Consider the following 23,020-nt stretch of genomic DNA (forward strand, 5'->3'; position numbering starts at 1 on the left):
GATCCATTTCGGCTTGTGGAGACCTGTACACATTGAACACTTCAAGTTTGTCGTGTCTTAGCTCAATGGTGACTCCCATTACCTCTGTCCCTGCTCCACAATTGGGTGGGCTGGTTATGGATTTGGAGATCAGGTCACATTTTACATAGATTGAACATCCCCTGGATTGCCCATTGATCCATGGAAGGAAGAAGCCTCGATAGCCTGAGATTTTAGGTTCTAATCCGGCTCGAAGCAAGCTCTCCTGTAGTATCAGGATGTCTATGCCCTTGGTTGCTGCTATGCATTGCAAGTGTTGCAATTTAGTGCGCAGTCCTTGCGCATTCCATTGCAGGAACTTTAGACCTCTAGTTTCTTGGAATATGCTGATAATTCCGTGGTATCCATGGAGTCTGATGAGCACGCCATGGAAGTTGCAATTGGTGTATAGGTTCTTAGTGGACCTGAAATTGACTCATCAATGTCGCTTTCCGACGAGCTGGACTCTATCTGTTTTTTATGGGGGTGTCTCCTGCCCTGCTGTCTTGACGGTGTGGATATTACATCTTCGAATTTTTTGAGCTTGTGCTCAATTGTCTTCCGAGTCTCTGTGGTTTGCTTGATTCCATGTGAATACAGCAGACTTTCGATCAACTCAGTAACCAAAGTTTTGAGCATTGGCCAGAGAGCGTTCAGTTCAGTGGGAGCACTATTTAATGTTGTGCAGGTTTGGGGCCTAGTAGCTTTTAGGCCCTTCTCGGTGGTAACTTTGACACTGGAATTGCTACTCCTATTGGCCCCAGTGTGCTTGCTGAATGAAATGGGAGGCCGACTGCTTTGAACATGATTCTTGTGTCCTCCATCTTTTTTTTTTGTCCTGTACTGTACTGTACTGTACTGTACAGTACATTCCTGTACTGTCTTCTCACCCTTCACCATGGCCGATGGCGAAGGGCCGTGTGCCCCCTCTTCCTGAATGGGTAGACTCCACGCGGTTTTAGTGGGCATGGGAGCTGGTATTCGTTTTGGTGGGGGTTTCGGCTCCGCTATAGGCGTGGTGGGGTTCGTTTGAAGCCTTTTGAGCCTTTCAGGGCATTTCAAGTTCCAGGCATGATGTGCCTTGGAACAATTTGGGCATTTTGCCTGAACAGGGTGGTTTGCCTTGAATTTATCAATACATGTTTTTGTATCATGGGGCTGGCTGCAGACTCCGCACCTCACTGGGCGTTGGCAGCCATCTTTGTGATGCCCAAATCTCTGACATCTAAAGCATCTTAGGGGTTCTGGGGTGTAAGGCCTGTGTTGGAACACGCCCCAGATTCCAAGGTCAAGTTTCTCCGGGATCCGTCCTCTTACTGTGAGAAGGACTTGTCGAGTTTCCTGTTTTGTGGTTCGTACTTGGCATCTCTTTGCTGACACCACATAGTTCAGCTTTTCGAGATGGCCAAGGGCCATATGCAAGGGATAGTGGAGGACAATGATTTTACTTATTTTATCCTCTGGTTTCAGTTCCTCACATTTTGCGTAATTTTTTAGAATCGTAGCGGCCGACTCGTCTTTAGGCCTCAGAATGTATTCTCCTTTGAGATTAGGTTTTGCTCTGATCTGGAGCTGGGGGTACTCTTTTTCCAGGTCCACTACAGTAGCGTAGGAAGACTTACCTTCCGTGTGCTGCACTTTGAAGATTGGAAGCGTAGATCTAGTCAGAGGCGCTGGGAGAGCTGGAGAAGCTGGAGAGATTAATGGGCGATGGGTCGTCATTTAGTGGCTTGTTCTGTTAGCCTTATTCACGTGATGCCACTCGCCGTCACTTTCAGAACTAGTATCCATTATCGATGGTCTTTTCCTACTCTGAGCAGCATTGCTGGATCGATTATAAGTCAATTGGAATTCCATGATGAGATTCAAATGATCACTTGTGGAGTGGTCTGGTGAGTGAAGGTGATGCTCTGTGCTACTGGAGACAAAGTCAGCGTGCAACTGACTGTTTTTTTTTTAAATGAGAGAAAGGAAGCAATGGCAATAAATAGGCAAGAGAGAGGTGAGGGGAAGGAAATCTTAGAGGAAGAAAAAGCAAGGCAACAGGAATTGAAGGTAAGGTGTAATAATAGGAATAAGAAAGGGATCGTAAGAGAAAACAAGGGAAATAAAAACAAGAAAGATAAAAGGAAGGGGGAGGCTTATGCTAGGTCACGTTGGTTAGAAAGTTTAGAGCATTTGAGTATGTACTGTGAAAAGGAAGAGTCAACAGCAACAAAGCCAGGAATCATGTTCATGTTGGGTATGTTTTGAATCAGAGCCGATTCGACAAAACGGCGTCTGTGTAGAATAGAGGCAGGAAAGATTATTTTGGAGAAAGACCAATCAATAGGATGATTAGATTCCTTAACATGACAGAAGAGAGTATTGTTTGTGTCTGAAGACATAACACTTATTTTGTGTTCTTTAAATCTGTCATTAAGTGGACGGCCAGTTTCCCCAAGGATTGAAGAGGACAAGACGAATCATAATTGAGTTGATAATGGTCCAGTACGGACCGAAACGTCGTCGTCTCTTCACTTTCTAGTGTGTGGTTTGGTCAACATTTTTAACAGCCCCTATGTTTAAGCCCTTTAACATGCTAAACATACACTCGACACATTCTCAGGTGCTATTTACATGTACAAAACCTTGGTCCTAAATGCTAACCTTGATCTGAAACTTTTCCTTAATAGGTGTAATAGAACCTATGAGTAACACACCATAAATAAATATCTCTTTAATTTCCCCAGAGTCAAACTAAATCTGTTTATTAAGGACATTAAGGACCTGCCCAAAACGCTATTTGTGTTAACAATTTTATGTAATCTCACAAACTCATTGTTCCTTCTTGTAAAAACAATTATTATTATTATTATTGTTATTATTGTTGTTGTTGTTGTTTTTATTATGCACGCTCCCCGTAATGCTATACGTGTTAGTAGCGTTGCAAGAATTAAAAAATTCCAATATCAAGTAATCCCACAAATGCGTTGTACTTTTTTGTAAATAAATAATTAAATAAGTAAGAAATATAAAACAATTTAGTTGATACTGATTCGCTGGAATGCGTAACTACTATGTACTTACATTACACACAGAAATCACAATAGCGTGATGCGTCAAATGAACAAATCCGCAAATCCATGAACAAATCCATCCGTCTGGGATGCTCTCGGACGTAGGTTTGAATCCTCATCACGGCCCTGGAGGATTTATATGTACTTACATGTTTTTTCACTCATGAACACCGAAGCCTAAACGCTCTCAGATATATTGCTCTATTTATAGAGATTCGAGATTCACAAATAAAGCTCGTATATGTTATCAGCAAGTCAGATTAACTCGTTTTAATGAATCCAACACGAAGATTATATCTTTGAGACAATCCATCCAGAGATTATTTCATAGTAAAACTATGTTTCTCGCGTTTTATAATAAATATCATCATTATAGTGTGTAAATATGTCATATTTTTTCATTACTTTCATAATGCTAGGAGCATTTGGGCAGCATTGGGTAGGTGTGAGTGGCTTTTGGTAATTAGACTGTTCTGTGAGTATGAAGCCCTACACACCAACCAATTAATTGTGTAATTAACATGCATAAATGCTAATTAACCTTGAAAATGTGTAAGTCAGAAGAAAGACAGAGGTGTAGTGACTACATTTAAGGAACATATATCTTAAGTGAATGCCAAGATATGGTTAAATAAATAATACCAAACAATCGCCAGCATCCAGCCACATGAATATTACCCAGGCATCAGTGTCCAGCCAGGCGGAAACACAGGCTGCACAATACTACCTAGGCATCAGTGTCCAGCCAGGCGGAAACACAGGCTGCACAATACTACCTAGGCATCAGTGTCCAGCCAGGCGGAAACACAGGCTGCACAATACTACCCAGACATCAGTGTCCAGCCAGGCGGAAACACAGGCTGCACAATACTACCCAGACATCAGTGTCCAGCCAGGCGGAAATACAGGCTGCACAATACTACCCAGACATCAGTGTCCAGTCAGGCGGAAGCACAGGCTGCACAATACTACCCAGACATCAGTGTCCAGTCAGGCGGAAGCACAGGCTGCACAATACTACCTAGACATCAGTGTCCAACCAGGCGAAAACACAGGCTGCACAATACTACCTAGACATCAGTGTCCAGCCAGGCGGAAACACAGGCTGCACAATACTACCCAGACATCAGTGTCCAGCCAGGCGGAAACACAGGCTGCACAATACTACCCAGACATCAGTGTCCACTCAGGCGGAAACACAGGCTGCACAATACTACCTAGACATCAGTGTCCAGCCAGGCGGAAACACAGGCTGCACAATACTACCTAGACATCAGTGTCCAACCAGGCGGAAACACAGGCTGCACAATACTGCCTAGGCATCAGTGTCCAGCCAGGCGGAAACACAGGCTGCACAATACTACCCAGACATCAGTGTCCAGCCAGGCGGAAACACAGGCTGCACAATACTACCTAGACATCAGTGTCTAGCCAGTTGGAAACACAGGCTGCACAATACTACCCAGACATCAGTGTCCAGCCAGGCGAAAACACAGGCTGCACAATACTACCTAGACATCAGTGTCCAGCCAGTCGGAAACACAGGCTGCACAATACTACCCAGACATCAGTGTCCAACCAGGCGGAAACACAGGCTGCACAATACTGCCTAGGCATCAGTGTCCAGCCAGGCGGAAACACAGGCTGCACAATACTACCCAGACATCAGTGTCCAGCCAGGCGGAAACACAGGCTGCACAATACTACCTAGACATCAGTGTCCAGCCAGGCGGAAACACAGGCTGCACAATACTACCTAGACATCAGTGTCCAACCAGGCGGAAACACAGGCTGCACAATACTACCTAGACATCAGTGTCCAACCAGGCGAAAACACAGGCTGCACAATACTACCCAGACATCAGTGTCCACTCAGTCGGAAACACAGGCTGCACAATACTACCTAGACATCAGTGTCCAGCCAGTCGGAAACACAGGCTGCATAATACTGCCTAGACATCAGTGTCCAGCCAGTCGGAAACACAGGCTGCACAATACTACCCAGACATCAGTGTCCAGCCAGTCGGAAACACAGGCTGCACAATACTACCCAGACATCAGTGTCCAGCCAGTCGGAAACACAGGCTGCACAATACTACCCAGACATCAGTGTCCAGCCAGGCGGAAACACAGGCTGCACAATACTACCCAGACATCAGTGTCCAGCCAGTCGGAAACACAGGCTGCACAACACTAATAAATTATGTTATTCAATAGGATGTGTTGATAAGTAATAATGTTTTATAGTTTATTTGAAATATACAAAAATTAGTTTTCAATCGTTTAATTCAATGATTCATTATGATTCAATGTTCATTATGATTCAGTCTGAGATTATAATTATGATTCATTCTCACAAGTGAATTTTATTGAAGGTACCAAAGAACTAATAAGTTCATTAAGAAAAACTGTTTGGTCTTGTTCACACGGCCATAAGCACAAAATATCATCAACATTCCTAAACCAAACTACATTAGCAGGCATAATCCTAGATAAGATTTTTGTTTCAAAGAACTCCATATTTGTTTTGTTTTGAACAATTTGTATAACTTTAATTTATATAATTGAATTTGTATATTCTAACGCACTGTCACACAAAATAATTAAATCAAAATTAATATAAACTGATATATATGAAAATTCAATATATCAATGAAATCAGAAACATTGAAATGAAATCGTAACATATTTAGTATAGCATGTGTTGCTCTTATGTTCAACAGATGGCATTGTTTAAAAAAAAACATGTTTTTACCTGTCACAGTTGTGGCATCTATACACATACTCACGAAATGAACGGTATAGTAAACAGCACAGCTCAATTCCAATGCAATGTCACACAAAATAATTAAATCAAAATGCAAATAAATCGAAATTTATACAAATTTCATTTGTCAATGCAATCGGAAACTTTGAAACAGAATCGTAACATATTTAGTATAGCATGTGTTGCTCTTACGTTCAACAGATGGCTTTATTTCTTATAAAATTAATGTTTTTATCATTCACAAAATTTCATGCTCTGCCAAAGCTTATATTCACTTGGGGTGAGGTGGAACAAGACGTGATTGAGATGAACAAGTGGATGAATGGCATAATGGGTATTAATAGGACATTAAATCCCTATGTTCTTGCATCTACTGTCTCTGGTTAGGTACGGGGTCTTGAAGTGGGTAGAATGTAATTATGTGTTAACTGGCTGTTGAGTGCTGGTCTTGACTTTTTGATGTGTTGGTCCTCACTGATGATGACCTACACATCAAAAAGTCGAGACCAATGGAGTGCCAGTGGGTACACTGTTGGTCTTATACAAGGCCAGCCAGTGAAGTGCAAGTTTGTTCAGTGTGGGTCCTATACAAGGGCAGTCAGTGGAGTGCCATTGGGTACACTGTGGGTCTTATACAGGGCCAGGCAGTGAGTACACTGTGGGTCTTCTACAAGGCCAGCCAGTGGAGTGCCAGTGGGTACACTGAGGGTCTTACAGAAGGGCCGCCAGTGGATACAAAGAGGGTCGTAAACAGCACCATCGAACATCCTGTGTAACAAGGCGTGAGCTGGTGTGGATTCCGGTATTCACAGTCACTTAAAACTGGTGACGCACTGTACCAGTTGCGTTACAGTTGGCCTGAGTCACGTACCACCCGTAGAAGTCATGGATAATATTGTGGTGATAGAAATGTGGGTCGTGGAGTCGTACACAGAGGTCACACAGAACACGACTTCCACCAACAGTGGAAGGTTGGTAGTGCCGCCTCCACTCCAACATCTTCATGTACTCCTGCAACATAGAACAACCAACATAGATAATATTAATAACCCTCCTCAGTTATTCTCAACGTACTATATGAACTCGGCTGTGAGTACTTTGTTACAACACACAAAGAAATAAATACAGTATTAGTACTAATTAGAAATACAAATAAATAAATATAGTTTACATATAGAGTTTTCACAATAACTTGATGGGTTCTTTTGACCATGTCGTGGCCTAGTTGACTTGGGCGTGTGCCTGGTACCCCCCACCCCCACCTCAGTAAACATTTTCTCGTTTTCAAAATGAGATAAGTACCACATTTAATTGTTTTAATTACGTTTTAAATTATGTTTTATACACGTGTTTTTGAGAAGTTGTAAATACGATTATAAAACGTGAGGTCATAAGGTTTTAATAAAACGTATTTTAATGTTATGATATAACGTTTTAAAATTATGATATAATTATATAACGTATGATAAAACAAAGAGTTTTAAAACGTTAATATAATTTAATAATTATTGAAAATATTAAGCATAATTATTTTTATTGCATTAAAAAAGATAGAGACAGACAAGGAGAAAAGAGGAGAGATGCAGAGACATACAGACAGAAAGAGGTAAAAAAAAAGGGAGAGAGAGACGGAAAGAAATAACTAATAAACAAAGAGAGAGTAAAGAGAGAGAGAGAGAGAGAGAGAGAGAGAGAGAGAGAGAGAGAGAGAGAGAGAGAGAGAGAGAGAGAGAGAGAGAGAGAGAGAGAGAGAGACAGAGAGAGAGAGAGAGAGGAGGAGAGGGAAAATTTGTGGGATGGGAGGAGTGAGGGAGAGGGGTGCCAGTAGGGGGATGGGGGTGTTTGCTTGTGTGCGTGCGTGCATGTGCGTGTGTGCGTGTGTGTGTGTTTGAAGGGGGAGGCGTGGGAAACTGAGAGGTGGGAGAGGGATGGGGATAGTCACTTCACACCTAGTGAAGGAGGGGGGGGGGGTCATAGGGGAAGGGGTGTTATGGGGGGAGTGTGAGGGCATGGAAAGCACTAGGGGGAGGAAAGTGTGTGTGTTAGAGGGTGATTAGGAGTGAGTGTGTATGAGGGAGTATTCATCTAGTTGCGCTTGCGGGGGTTGAGCTCTGCTCTTTCGGCCCGCCTCTCAACTGTCAATCAATCAATCAATCAACTATTACTACTAACTACTAATTAATTTTTATTTTTTTCCACACACACACACACACACACACACACATACACACACACACACACACACACCCACACACACACCCACACACACACACACACACACACACACACACACACACACACACACACACACACAGGAAGCAGCCCGTAGCAGCTGTCTTACTCCCAGGTAATTATTTACTGTTAGGTAACAGGGGCATCAGGGTGAAGGCTACTCTGCCCATTTGTTTTTCCGGTGGTGCCGGGGGATCGCACCCCGGACCCTAGGTCCATGAGTCTAGAGCACTGTCCACTCAGCCACCACCCACCCAGCGTGTGTGTGTGTTTACTAGTTGTGTTTTTACGGGGGTTGAGCTTTGCTCTTTCAGCCCGCCTCTCAACTGTCAATCAACTGTTTACTAACTACTATTTTTTTTTTTTTTCCCACACCACACACACACACACACCCCAGGAAGCAGCCCGTGACAGCTGACTAACTTCCAGGTACCTATTTACTGCTAGGTAACAGGGGCATTCAGGGTGAAAGAAACTTTGCCCATTTGTTTCTGCCTCGTGCGGGAATCGAACCCGCGCCACAGAATTACGAATCCTGCGCACTATCCACCAGGCTACGAGGCCCCCGTAGTGTGTGTGTATGTGTGTGTGTGTGTGTGTGTGTGTGTGTGTGTGTGTGTGTGTGTGTGTGTACGAGGCCCCCGTAGTGTGTGTGTGTGTACGAGGCCCCGTAGTGTGTGTGTGTGTGTGAGTGTGTGTGGCACTCTATGGTCATCCCCTTGAGTACAAAAATGCCACGAAGCTTTAGGGGTTATTCTTTGACACTCGTTTGTCTTGGTCTCCCCATATCTCTTACCTCCATGTTGAGTGCTCTAAGGCCCTTACACTCCTTCGGGTATTGTCCCATACTTCTTGGGGGAGCAGATAGGCTCATACTCTTCGCTTTACATTCCTCTCTAGTTGGGAGGGAATGGAAATTCCCTCGGCTAGTTTTTCTAGTTTTCTAGATTAGGCTAGAGTGTAGGGTGCACTCTAGACAAGAAGTTTTCACAGTACCAGCACTTATATAGTGTTGGATGGAAGCTTATGCTAAGGACCATCGTTTAAGACTAGCCAGGAGTCTGTGACACTCTGTAGAGAGAGTTGCAGAATTTAGTCTGTTTTCTGGGAAATGGGACTTGGTAGAGTGTGAGGTGCAGGTGGGTACTTCACTAGCCAACGGTTTTAGAGGTGGGGGGGACAGAGGGGTGAACGTGGCCTTCCCCACCCTGTGAGGTATGACGTCACACTCCTAGGCCTCACCGCCTAGTGACGTCACTGGACACCTCAGGGTAGGGTCGTCTGTAGTTCGTCTAGGCACCACAGCCTCGTGGTGATATTTAGGCGCGAAAGGCGGAGATTCGTATCGGCACGATAGGCTGTGCTGGCTTTGTTCTGATTGGTCAAGACAAGGTGGGGGGGAGACGGGCCTTTTCCCTAGCCCACCAAAGGCAGTCTAGAGGCGGCGACCAAGCGGCTGGATGCCCAGGGGTAGTTGTGGCGTGTCTGCCACCTCCACCCACCTTTAATCGTTGTATCATCCTTATTACTCATCACGCACGGTAATCCTGCCATCGTGGATCGTGTCGGGATCCAATTTGCGTGATCTTAGGCAAAGGAGTAAAGAAGGAACTGTGTAAGACTAGACATGTGCTCACCCATACGGCACCAGGCAAGCCTCGTGATGTATCTGGTCGTATAGCTCACATCTGATGAGTTGTCTTGTCTATAATAACTGGCAAGTGGTGGAATTGGGTAGGGCTTCTCAGTGTTCATGGGACCGTAATATTCAGGAGATTACTGGCCCCTGTTGGACTTTGAAATTCCACCTTGCCATGTCCGCCAGTTGTGCCTCCCGCCATTGTCACACCCGGTGTACGAGCGAGCCATGCTCGTGGTGTGGGTGTGAGTGCATCTTCCACCATCGTTGTGTAGGCCTGAGCCCGCCAGCCAGCCTGAGGCAACCCCATGTGCGCGCCGCACCGTTCCGTGGCCAGACACGGGGCCACGAGATGGCCACACCCTTGCCAACCCGCCTGTGGGCCACTCCAGCCACCTCGCTCGCCATCTCATCCTGGGTAGGGCGCTACGACCACCTCGCGCTACTCCATGGCCACTCCTTAGCGCCACGCTGTGGCCACTCCTTAGGGCCACACAGTGGCCACATGTCTTGGCCACCCCCTTGGGCCACGCTTGACCACATGCCCTGGTCACACCCTAGGGCCACACCTAGTCGACGCACATGGGAGCGAGCTAGGTGTTCTTCTGCAAGTGAGGCTGTGACTGGGGGAATGAAGGTAATGAGAGTGGTAATCGTGAGTACTCATTATATTGTAGTGTATGCAGTGTCTCTGGACTAATGTTAATTCCGGCACCAGCTGTGTTGTTCCATAGCGCCTGCCAGGCGAGGGAAACAGCTGAGAGGCAGCTTTCTGTAGTGATGTCAAGGTGACCGTCTGTGAGGGTGTATATTATACACAGAACCATACATGTAGATGTATATAGATATGTTGTGTGTGTAGACTGACTCGAGTATGTAAACTGGTCAGTGTAGATATTTCTACCATGTAAGTGATCGTTGAACTGTCGATTAAATATATATATCGTTCAGAGTCAAGATTAATGCCATGTTGCCGCATGTTAATTATATTTACAGAGATAGGCAGGCCAGTGTAGTAGGGTTGTCAGTGGACACCGTGAGGTCTGTATAATTATGTATAATTTCTCTAGTGATATTGTTATTATATGTAAATTTATGTGGATACATGATGGGTAAGCTATTTGATTTATGATCATTGATTAGTGTGTACTATTTCCATGAGTTTCATTTGCATGTATATTATTACGGTGTTGTGTGGTGAGTCAAAAATTGTGATTGCTGACTGATTGCATAGTGATGTCATTAGCATGTGGGGTATGCTGACAGCATCATTATGTTTGTGTGTTTGGGCAGTGTTGTTGTTTGGTATACGTTATATTACTGCCCTAGGAGCTGTGTTGATGATTTAAGGAGGTCCCTTTAATTACTCAGTGGAATTCACAGTACTTAATGAGAGAGCAAGCAATTGATTGGTTAATCTGCCTAATTAAGAGAATTAGTACCAGCTGTCAGTGTAGCGACAGTGTCTTATATTAACGTAAATTGTTTTGCTAGAGTAGTGATTCCACACAGTAGTTCCTTGCAACTGTTGCAAGATTAAAGGGGGCAGTAATATAGGTATACTTTTGTTGTTGCCAAACCGTGTGTGTCATTACTGTGTGGGTGCAGTAATATTCGTGTTGCAGAGACGCTGCAATCGTATGTGGGCTGTACATTTGTTTTGTTATGCCACTGTAAGTGTGACCTATGTAACCTGGGGTTACTTTGTGATCTTTAAGTTGTGTTGATGACTTAAGGATTCAGTGAGAGTTAATTAAGTGGTAATTAACGACATAAAGGGTTGCACATTACTTAATGAGAGAGAGAGAGCTGTTAAGGGAAATAGTGTTGAGCTTGTTGAGATATGTTTCAGGTGCAATTAATTGCCCGAGTTGACTAATTGACCACTCTAGCTAATTATGTAATTAACATTCTCATCATGAATTCCCATAGTAGGGAGGAACTGTCAAAGTCTGACAGTATTTGTGTTAACGTAATTTGTTTGAGACTAATTACCTTTCTGGGGTATAGCAATTAGTGGCTCATGATAATTAGTGGAGTAAGTTTTTGATGATTCGGTAAAGCGAGGTCATTGAGCTAGCATAACTCGTTATATTAATAATAGCCTGTCTGGTGACAGTGGATTAAGATGCTCATGTTAATTAGGGTAATTAACATCTCGTTCGTGAATTCACAGTGTTTGATAAGACCTGCTTAGGCAGTGCGGAGTGAGACGTATTTATGTATGATTATCAGTCCTGGTGACAGTTAATTAATTGCTCGGGGTTAATTAGAGTAATTAACGTTCATTTAAGTAAAAGTTTGACATAGACTGTTGAGAAGCTACCAAGATAGTGGTAGGCTTAGTTAACGTAACTCGATTGGGATTTAATTAGTTGTCCGTTTGACATTAATTAGGAATTACTCACTGAATACTTGAAAGGAGTCAAGTGTGATGTAATTTAAGAGACTTTGAGTTATTGTTAACAAGTTGACTTGTGTTAAGAGAGACAAGTGTTGGTGATTAACGTAGAGTACCATCATGTTGTTGTCTATGAGAGACAAGTGTTGGTGATTAACGTAGAGTACCATCATGTTGTTGTCTATGAGAGACAAGTGTTGGTGATTAACGTAGAGTACCATCATGTTGTTGTCTATGAGAGACAAGTGTTGGTGATTAACGTAGAGTACCATCATGTTGTTGTCTATGAGAGACAAGTGTTGGTGATTAACGTAGAGTACCATCATGTTGTTGTCTGAGGGAGACAAGTGTTGGTGATTAACGTAGAGTACCATCATATTGTTGTCTATGAGAGACAAGTGTTGGTGATTAACGTAGAGTACCATCATGTTGTTGTCTGAGGGAGACAAGTGTTGGTGATTAACGTAGAGTACCATCATGTTGTTGTCTATGAGAGACAAGTGTTGGTGATTAACGTAGAGTACCATCATGTTGTTGTCTGAGGGAGACAAGTGTTTGTGATTAACGTAGAGTACCATCATATTGTTGTCTGAGGGAGACAAGTGTTGGTGATTAACGTAGAGTACCATCATGTTGTTGTCTGAGGGAGACAAGTGTTTGTGATTAACGTAGAGTACCATCATATTGTTGTCTGAGGGAGACAAGTGTTGGTGATTAACGTAGAGTACCATCATGTTGTTGTCTGAGGGAGACAAGTGTTTGTGATTAACGTAAAGTACTTTGTTGCTGACTGCTGTGAATAGTCAATTAACGTAATTAATCACATAATCAATTTTGTAATTAAGGCAATTTCTTTTGTTTATCGTCTGGTGACGAGTAAAGTAACTTGGGGATTCCTGGAGAAGTGTCTCAGAATCCCACCTTGCCTGGCTTTGTTTACTGTTTACATTTGCAACTTCTTGCAGGGAGTTGCAAAGAATGTTCACATTAGGTTGTGATAAGGGGGGTCAGTGTTGGACTACCCGCCTAGTTACGTGGGTATCTCGCCTGGAAGGTTGGAGGACCCATAAGATTGTGATTATAGTATCTGTTCACCGTGAAGCCGTGACAATATTGATAGCAAGCTTGTGTCGTCAGTGGGCATCTTTTTTCAGTTAGTTCAATTAGTCAGCCCGAAGTGTCAGCAAGATGGAGACTGCTGTTATTTCTCGAGGGGGCTGTTAAATAGCTGTGTTGCAAGTGCCACTGGATGGACATTAACGTAACGATTCACTCACTGTGGTTTAAACTAGGCTTGTGAATTATTTGTTTACAATATTGCGTCGTCAGTGGGCACACCTGTGTTCAGGTTAGTTCAGTATGCGGCCGCACAGCAATGAACCGGAGTCGTTTCTATTTAGCTGTTGTTATAGTGCCATTTGATGGACATTAACGTAGCATTAATTCGATGTTGTAGTAGTTTAGTCTCTTGTAAATAAATTGTTATGTTATAGAAAACGGTCTTTGATGTCAACCTTTCAACCATTCTTTTCCACCCATGTTCTGCTTTATACGAATGTTGCAATGTGATTTTTTTAATGATGGCTGTTCTTGGGAAATTCGAATTCCAATTCATAGCACCACATCAAATACAAATATTTGATTGTGAGAACCCGTCGGTTACCGTTTATTGGTTTTAACGTCCTTTTTTATTAACTAGGAGGAACCAGCGGCCTAAGTGGACAGATTTTCACCCTTGTGGTGGAAGCCTGGCAGTTCGCTCCCGCTTTTCCTTTTTCTATTGGTCTCATGCTTAGAGTAGAAAAATCTGCAGTGTGCAGTTCTTTATGCACTCATCCTGTCTAAGCTCGATTATGGGTGCCCTGCTTACTCGTCTGCTTCTCCTTCTACTCTTCGCCATCTTGATGCTTTGCACCATACTGGGTTGCACCTCAGCTCTGGTGCCTTTCGTTCGACTCCCGTTCTCAGCTTGTATGCTGACACTAGCTTCCTATCTCTCTGGGACCGCCGTGATGGCTACTGTCTTCGCTATCTTGCGCGGTCCTTAGTTAAAGTTAAAGCACGACAGAGGCGAGAGGAACATCTTTCCTCTCGCCTCTGTCGTGCTTTAACTTTTACCCCTCCTGCAGGTCCTGTTCCTCTTCACCACCTCCCTCTTTCTGTCCGGTTATCTCCTTTACACGATTTTCTTTCCGTTCGTATTTTTAATATTTCTCCTCATGTTGTTCCATCTTTGCCCCGTGGAGAGTCCCCCATCCGCTGTTTTGTACATCCTTGACCCGCATCACTAAAACTTTTACCCCTCCTACGGTTCTAAAACGCATTTTCCTTGAGCACTTTTCTTCTCACTCCCGCTCTGTTTCCGTCTTCACCGATGGGTCTAAGTCTGCGGATGGTGTAAGCTACTCTCTTGTTTATCTTGATCGCACTTATATGTGTCGCTTACCTTCGGACACTAGCATCTTCCCAGCGGAGCTTTATCCTATTCTCCATGCTCTTCGTCTCCTGCTTTCTCGTTGTCAATCTTCCTGTGTAGTTGTTGACTCTCGTAGTGCCCTCATGGCTCTCACTCTCAGGTCCTTTAATCTGGTTCATCCAGTGGTTGTCGAGATCCAGCATTGGCTGTTTCTTGTTCTCAATAAATTTAAGTCGGTTGAGTTTTGTTGGGTTCCCAGCCATATTGGTGTGTCTTTAAATGAGCGTGCGGATGCTGCCGCCAAGGAAGCTGTCCGCTCTTGTCCCATCTCTCGTAAAGGTATTCCTTATTCCGACTTTTACCTGGTTATCTATTCCTCCATCCTTACCCGTTGACAGGCTTGTTGATCGTCTGTTACTGGTAACAAACTACATACTCTTAAAAGTTGTGTGTCCTCGTGGCCGTCCTCCTACCACCGTAACCAGCGATGGGAAACGGCTTTGGCGAGGTTGCGTATTGGCCATACTCAGCTTTACTCATGGTCACTTGATGGAGCGCCGCCCTGCTCCTTATTGTCCTAATTGCATTCTCACTCTTACGGTCGTGCCCATCTTTGTTGAATGTTCTGACTTCCGGGACGAACGTGTGTCTTGTTTTCCGACCGTCCCTGGCGGTCGCTTGTCTCTCAATAGTATTCTTGGTGACTCGGATACTTTTGATATCGTTCGTCTTATGCGTTTCTGTTCTTGTATTGGCATCCTTGATGATATTTAGCGCCCTCTGATTATTCTGCACATTTGATGGTGCTACATAGCCTTCCCGGTTTGGTGCCTTCTTTTGATAATTACTTACTTACTTGATGAATGTATTATTTTCTTTTTAAGATGAAAAACTTTAAACTAAGCTAAAAAATGTACACACAAGAAATGATTCCACATTCAGTAACCACCTACTGACTTCGCTGACTAACTGAGACCACATATAGACGGTGTTGATGATTGTGTTATTTCCTTAAAGATGAAAAACTTTAAAATAAACTGGACATGTACACACAAGAAATGATTCCTACATTCAGTAAACACTTACTGACTTGGCTGACTGACTGAGACAACATATATGATTGTCTCAGTCAATATATCTTGATATTGCTTGATGATTGTATTATTTTCTTTTTAAGATGAAAAACTTTAAACTAAACTGGAAATGTTCCCACAAGAAATGATTACCACATTCAGTAAACTCTTCCTGACTGGACTGACTGAGACAACATACAGACCGACTAGACAGATTTACTTTAAAATGGTATTTGGACGAATAAAGTATTAAGAATGGTATATATTCAGTTTTACTGTAGCGAACATAACCTCCCACATTGGGTTATTGTAGGTCTAACCCCTTAATGTCACTGTTAACATGTGAGGGGGGGGGGCTTAGGAGAGACAACCCCATGATTAGTTGATGATGGCAAATCCTTGACGCCAGGCACTGATGAGACAAATGCCACACAAGGCGCTAAACGTCTCAAGGTTGTCTTGCCCATCATCATCGGTTTCAAGGTCAGACGGTCTGAAACTGTCTGTCTAATAGAGAACATATACGGACTTGATGATCGTATTATTATTATTACTAACTTTCAAAAATGGAAAAAACTTAAAATAAGCTTGATGGTAGAAGCTAATTAAAGAACGCTAAATATCTGATTAGTTCGCTCTACCACTAAGATGATGGAAACGATCATAAGTTCTTATAACTCAGCTAGTGTTGTCTAAAGCACGGACACACGCGTGAGAGTGTAAACAGTGAGAGTGTAAACATCGTGATGTGTTGTGTGGTGAGTTTTGCCATACATGGAATATGATCTCCGTTATGATTCAGTAATGTTTGTTCTACTTCAATAAAATAAAAATATTTACCAACATTATGTTATGTTTAGCAGTTATTGAATAAAGTATTAAGAGTGGTGAATATTCTGTTTTCATTGTCCGCCTATGATAACAATAGTCGCTGTTTTTTTGCTTTTTTTTGCTGACCTAATGAGGGTTAATGGCTGGTGAAGCGAGCTGTCATCTCGCGAGAGAGAGTGTATGTCTGAACGTGTGTCGTTAACGAGCTGACAATGACACACACCACTAAATGCCTCAAGGTTGACCTGACGAAATAGTGGCAGAACCCAAATCCTTATTCTCATTCTGGTTGTACATAAAGCTGATATACGCACAGTGATAAACTGACTCAGGTTTTTTTTAAATCGTGTTGATCCTAACAAATTGAAGCTGACTATTACACTAATGTCTCAGCTGGAGAGAAGCAATGTAAATACCTGCTTCAAACTAATGTTGGATGTTACATCGGTTACTGAATACATTTTTGGATAATGTAAACCTTAGAGTGTTCCTTGAACTACAACCAAATAAATGGCTTGTACTCAGTGATAATGAACAAGCTAAATTTAAATATAATATCAAGTCTATGATTTTCACCATTATGTTACATTGTGTATTACAAGGTCTAAAACAGTCACACAGTAATAGAACGAACGAATGATGTTTGCATGTTGGTCACGTTACGTTCCGAGGTGAAAACACACACTAGCATTGATTTGATTTGATTTGTAATAATAAGAAGAATGAAGACTACCTTATAACTGTTGTTGAAGCTACTCTTAGCCTGTTACTGGGAAAGAAGGATGTTTGCATGTTGGTTACGTTACGTTAGGTAGACACACATTACATCAGCAGAGCTTATTTTCCACATTAAGTTACATTGTGTGTTACAAGGTCTAAACAGTCACACAGTAATAGAACGATGTTTGCATGATGACCCCGTTACGTTACGAAGTGTATAACACACACTAGCATTGATTTGATTTGTTATAAGAAGATTGAAGACTGGTATACGATGAGGCTTGTTACTCTTAAAAGTTATTTGGGGAAAGAACGATGTTTACACATTTAAAAATATTTGTATTATTGTCGTTGTAAATGTCTCAGTGTTTAATAAAGAATAACAATTTATATAAAATGGGTATATACCCTTAACTATTTATTTGTTCTGAATACAGAGACATGGATGCTAGTGCCAAAACCTGAGGGGTGAGAAGTAAACAGAGCATGCTAAGTGTAAGGGTAGCGGGTAGGCGGGAGCTGCCACTTCCCTTAAGAAGACACGCAAGACCCTCGTCTCGCCGCCTCCACACACCTGGTGATGAACTCCCGTACCTCAGAAGAGGAGATCTCTTGTGACTGATAAGGTGGGCTGACAGGGAACTATGAAAGCTGAGGGGGCGAGAGGGGCGGATACACACACCTCCTTCTTTACTGAGAAAAAACCTAACTAAAACATATATATGGTACTGCCCTCCCGACATCCCTATTTTTTAAACTAACGCAAATAAACAGAATGTGTGTGATCTTATCTTATTATTATTAATATTATTATTCTACTCAATGGTAAGGTGCTGGAGGGAGCGCGCGAGGGGTTATGGTGGGGGCTATTGTCGACATAACATTCCCCCCTCCAACACATTTACCTCAGTCACACGACCGCTATCAAAGGGGTAGGCCGTCTGAACACTCACTCTCTCACCCATGTGGTATGTGGTGTGCCTCAGGACCTGTGCGGTGTGACATGGGCCATGTGGTAGGTATATGGCACTCCATTCCGGTCTAGGCTGATGGGTAGGGGTGGTGAGGGGGGGGACCTCCTTTGTTTACAAAAATATTATGAGTGCTTCGATCACAGCTCAGTTGCCAGCGGGACATCCCACTGTGAACACACTCGTGTATGACACGAAATTAATGACTCCTCTTAGACCCAGTGTTGAAGACTTAGGACTAGAGGCTGAGGCGATAGCAGCGGCAGAGACTATGGAGAGAAAATTATACGTTTTTCGTAAAATATACACACTTCACTCTGCCATCTAGCCTTTCCTACATACAACAGACATATTGTTTAAAAAACACGAAAGTGTGAGGCGCACTACCACTCCCAGCCAAGGTTCCTGGGTGGTCCTCTTCTCTCCCTTCACCTCTCCCCTCACCTGCTTCACACGCCCTTCCCTAACCGTACACTTAAATAAACTCTATCTCCTGGATATGCCCCCCATGGGAGGGCCTCCCCTCTTCGCTCTCAACATTTTCTATTTCCTACATACTATATTTAATAACTATATATCTCCACATGGTTAACTCTATGTTACATACTCATACACATTCATCTTACAACTACTACTCCTGCTCACCTGTTCCTATACATACACTTTTACCTCCCACGACACAACCCCCCACGAGACAATGACCTGGCATGCCCAGCCACCCCACCGCATCCCACAAACAATCCACGCGACGACGCACGCGCACCTATGGGCACCCCCCACCCCTGAGACAACGGACGTGTGCAACACCTCTGCAGGGGCCTAATTGACTCACCTGCCCAGGTGTTGCACATGGTCAGTCTCAATTTACCCTACTATGGTTCTCCTGTAGTAATCTCGAATCTTTCCTCCCTCCGCAATAAGTTCAGCTTGCAATGTGTCTTTAGTGGTAACCTTCTTTTGCTTCTCGAGGTCGAATATGTCGTCCAATAGGATCTCCGATTTCACTTTCTGGGCCATCTCACTTGGTCTGGACATAATGTGACTATTTATTCCCAGATTTAAGAGAGTGATTTGGTCCTCAGTGCGGTTGATCCCAGCAAGGTTTAAGACGCCATCTCTAGGTCGAGGAACTGCCATAGGTCCTCCGAATAATGTTGTCAGTTTCAGCAAAAGAAGGTTACCACTAAAGAGTATCCAATACTTTTGAATAGTCTGTGTGGTCATGTGGTCAGAATACTCGACTTGCTAGTGGGTTATAAACTCCTGACAGTCTTAGGTTTAAGACCTTTCCCGGGAATGAGTTTTTCTGATTCATTCGGCTTGTTGTTTATGCAAGTTTGTCTGTACAATTGAAGCTCGAGTTTTCCTTTATAGTGAATCATTTGATGAAAATGATTTCTGAAAACGAAAATAAATAATGCAATTATTTGTATTTACAGAATGTAAATGAGGCCCTGAGAGGTTCGATTTGAACAGAGGATGTGAGCGATGCATTGCTCAAGAAAAATTTGAATGTCATCAGTTGTAAATCTTCTGTAAAATATTTATTATTCATAAACCTGCTTGTCCTCATAAACCAAGGCCAAAGTCCATTCCATGAACCCGCCAAACCCCCTGTTTATGAATGAAAAACGGTTTACACACGACTCACAACTGATGACGTCCGAACACATCCGGAACTAGTGCTTCGCTGACGACTTTTGTTGGAACCACAATGCTATTAATGCTTCACCCACGTACTGCAAATACAAATAATCCTCAATGGAACCTAAACAGCTAACTTAACCAATGCCTAACTATGCACAGTATACCAGTATATAACAATATTAATTTATCTCTGAGAAAATTCCTATTTTGAATGAACAGCATGTTAAAATTGTTGAATATGTCTTTGGGGTCGACCGCTGGACGGACGAATCGTGAGAGTTGACAGAAACGGACATACGTCATTGCCTCCTAATGAAGAAGGAAGTCTGTAGCTCATGATGAAGAAGTGGTGAGAGACTTTGTTAACAGCGTATGAAGAAGCTGTTGGAGGACGATGTTTAATGTATTCTTAGTTATTATGGTAATGACATAGGGGCGACCTGAAGCCTATTGAGTGGTCGTGTCTTTCAGGACGCTAGTGTGTGTAAATCCTTTAAGTGAATAAATTGGGCAGGTGTTTCTGTGTGGCACCTGTTACACGACTTCTCACGCTTAAGTCAAAACGGGCAGGTGCACGTCCAAGAGAAATTTATACACGACCGGGAAGAGCGCTATATTTGGGCGTCATTGGACAGGCGTTGTCGCGACATCCTTTTATGGTATGAGACCAGTATTCTGTCATGTAGAGCTTGTTATAGTTAGATCATGTGCCCAGCGATTTAATAGGACGTTTGTGAATGTAGGTTAGAGAGTTTATGAAAATAATGAGACAATGTGAGGAGTTTTCGATGATTTGTTATTATGGAGGTGGGAGCGACATATGATCACTCAGACGAGTGCAGTGTACGACTGAGGGGAGGAAGCCTAACTGGGTGGACTCGTCCATTGTGGGGGAGCACACTTTTAGTGCAGATGCGGCAGTTGGACATTGTAGGATGAAATTTAGTTTATATTATTTGTTTGATAGAAGAACATGTAATTATTATATTTTAATGGAATTACAGGGTTTGTGTATGGTAAAGTTCGTGTATGGGGAACTTCGTGTATGAGCTTCAAGTCTGGTGAGGTTCGTATCTGGTGAAGTTCATATGGTGCATCTTCAAGTGTATAGTGGAACTTCAATGGTATAGGAGAACTACGTGTATAGTGAAGCCTATGTAGAGGATCTTCAGGTATATGGTGGAACTTCAAGTAGCAGTGGTACTTGGTGGACGTGTTTGGTCATTGTTAGACGCAGTAGTAATATTGAAGAGACTGTAGATGTTCACACTTAATTTGAGGACCCATTGATGGATAGTGCTAGTAGTGGGCCTCAGGACCCAATACATAGAATTATATGGAAATAATTATTGTTTGAGGGAGTTCATGAATTCATGTTATGAATGGCGCAGTGTAAGGTGAGAACGTTAATATTTTCCAGTTTCAGTTAATTTATATGCAAGTTGCCTAACCCTGACGTCGAGGAGGCAGGAGGTTGCGGGCGAAGATTAAGCAGCAGCCTAGCATAGTTTACTTGGTGGATCACTGATATTATATAGGCGTGAAGCTAGTTTGTTGGACCTGATGATACTATGCTGGTATTTTTCGTTCTTCGTATTATTGTAATAAATGTTTGTCTGTAGACAACTTGTTCTGCATTTGTCCTTATGAGAATTTCTAGAATGAGAGAGAGAGAAATAACTGTGGCCGGTCGACAGGGTGCATGTGGTGTGCAGCAGGAATAATATCGTAAAGGGGAACTAGAAAGAGGTCATCCCAAAGTAAGGAGAGAGAAGGTAAGTCATGTCGGCTCCGTGGGGTGTGTACTCGTGATAATAGGCTGAGCCGATTCCCCAAACAGTATGACGGTGAGCCCCTTTCTCCATAGTTTAGATCACTTAAGGGTGACTCTCCAGTGTGTATTCACCTAGCTGTGATTGCGGGGGGTTGAACTTTGCTCTTTTGGCCCGCCTCTCAACTGTCAATCAACTGTTACTAACTACTAACTAACTACTTTCCCCCCAACACACACATCCAGGAAGCAGCTCCATAACAGCTGCCTAACTCCAAGGTACCTATTTACTGCTAGGTAACAGGGGCATTCAGGGTAAAAAACTTTGCCAATTAGTTTCTGCCTTGTCCGGGAATCGAGCCCAGGCTACAGAATTATGAGTCCTGTGCACTGCCCACTCATCTACTAGACCCTATCTGGTAGCTGAGTAGTGTGTGTCTGGGAGTGTGTGTTCCATTGGTGGTGGTGTTAGTAGTAAGCATTTGTGGGTTTATTAATATTTTTACCGGGGGTCTCTGATAAAAGTAAGGGCACCCCTGATAATAGTCAGACATTGTTCCAAGTTAGGAAGGGGTTGCTATGTAAAGTTGGGTGTTAGAAAATTAAGAGTATAGGAGGTGTGTGGGTTTGATTATTAGAGGGAAAAGAGAGGGCGCAAAATTGTGTTTTGGCCACGAGCGGCAGACATTTCCAATGCATGTTTGAGCCTACCTGAGGGTGATCGGCGAGGTACTTCATTTTGTAAGCCAGTTGTTTGGGTGTGTAGTGCAGGGCGTTGATGTAGGAGCCAGGAGGCATCAGGGCGCTGTAGTTGGCCGCCCCAAGCACCACCGGAATTAGTGGATAGTAAAGAAGGTTGTACAGCTTCTCCGTTACATAGTCCGTACATAAGGCGTTTTCAAACGCCATATAAAACAGGTAACTGTCGCCAGCCATCCTCATGCAGGGATCCGTTGCAGGTTTGTATGCGTGCTCAGCATATCGAGAACTTCCACACTTATGGCCGCCGCATCTGCCATACACATCGACCCGGGCGTATTTCTTCAAAGTTCGGATATATTGTAACCTTCCACTGTTGTCCTTACAGTTGGAAACGAACGCCACGGCCAGTTTCCTCCTGGTTTTGTTAGGAAACAGTACTGGATCTTGACGCCATGATGGAGGCAGGAAGGATGCGTCCCCACGCCTAACAATAAACCCGTGGAGCACTAGGATGTCTGAGTCTCTCCGGTGGTGCATCGTGCGATTGAAGAACCCATCTAGCAACTTATAATTCGTATGGAAGAGGACGTTAGACTGTAAATGTGTTTCTGGCTCAAACATAACCCAGGGCTGAGAAGGGTCGCGTGGACCTAGGTCCACCAGCACCTTCTCTCTACTTGCCACACTCCGTAAGTGTATCAATACCACGTCTGCCGTCGACACCTGACAAGAGGTGGGAAAATCAGTTAAAATTTAATATTTTGGTCATATAA

General features: G+C 43.3%; 1 protein-coding gene across 3 annotated transcripts in view; it reads right to left on the reverse strand.

Moving 5' to 3' along the window:
* Nucleotides 1-5,311: 5,311 nt before the first annotated feature.
* The window catches only part of LOC123749972 (3-galactosyl-N-acetylglucosaminide 4-alpha-L-fucosyltransferase FUT3-like), a 247,895-nt gene continuing 230,186 nt past the window's right edge, over nt 5,312-23,020 (reverse strand). For all 3 annotated transcript variants that reach the window (XM_069326910.1, XM_069326909.1, XM_069326911.1), the window contains exons 6-7: nt 22,257-22,970; nt 5,312-6,855 (exon numbers count right to left, since the gene is read on the reverse strand). In XM_069326910.1, coding sequence (XP_069183011.1) covers nt 6,661-6,855; nt 22,257-22,970 — 909 coding nt within the window. In that variant the 3' untranslated portion in view covers nt 5,312-6,660. The remainder of the gene's footprint in view (nt 6,856-22,256; nt 22,971-23,020) is intronic.

The sequence above is a fragment of the Procambarus clarkii genome, chromosome 19 (genome assembly GCF_040958095.1).
Source record: "Procambarus clarkii isolate CNS0578487 chromosome 19, FALCON_Pclarkii_2.0, whole genome shotgun sequence".
Taxonomy (NCBI): domain Eukaryota; kingdom Metazoa; phylum Arthropoda; class Malacostraca; order Decapoda; family Cambaridae; genus Procambarus; species Procambarus clarkii.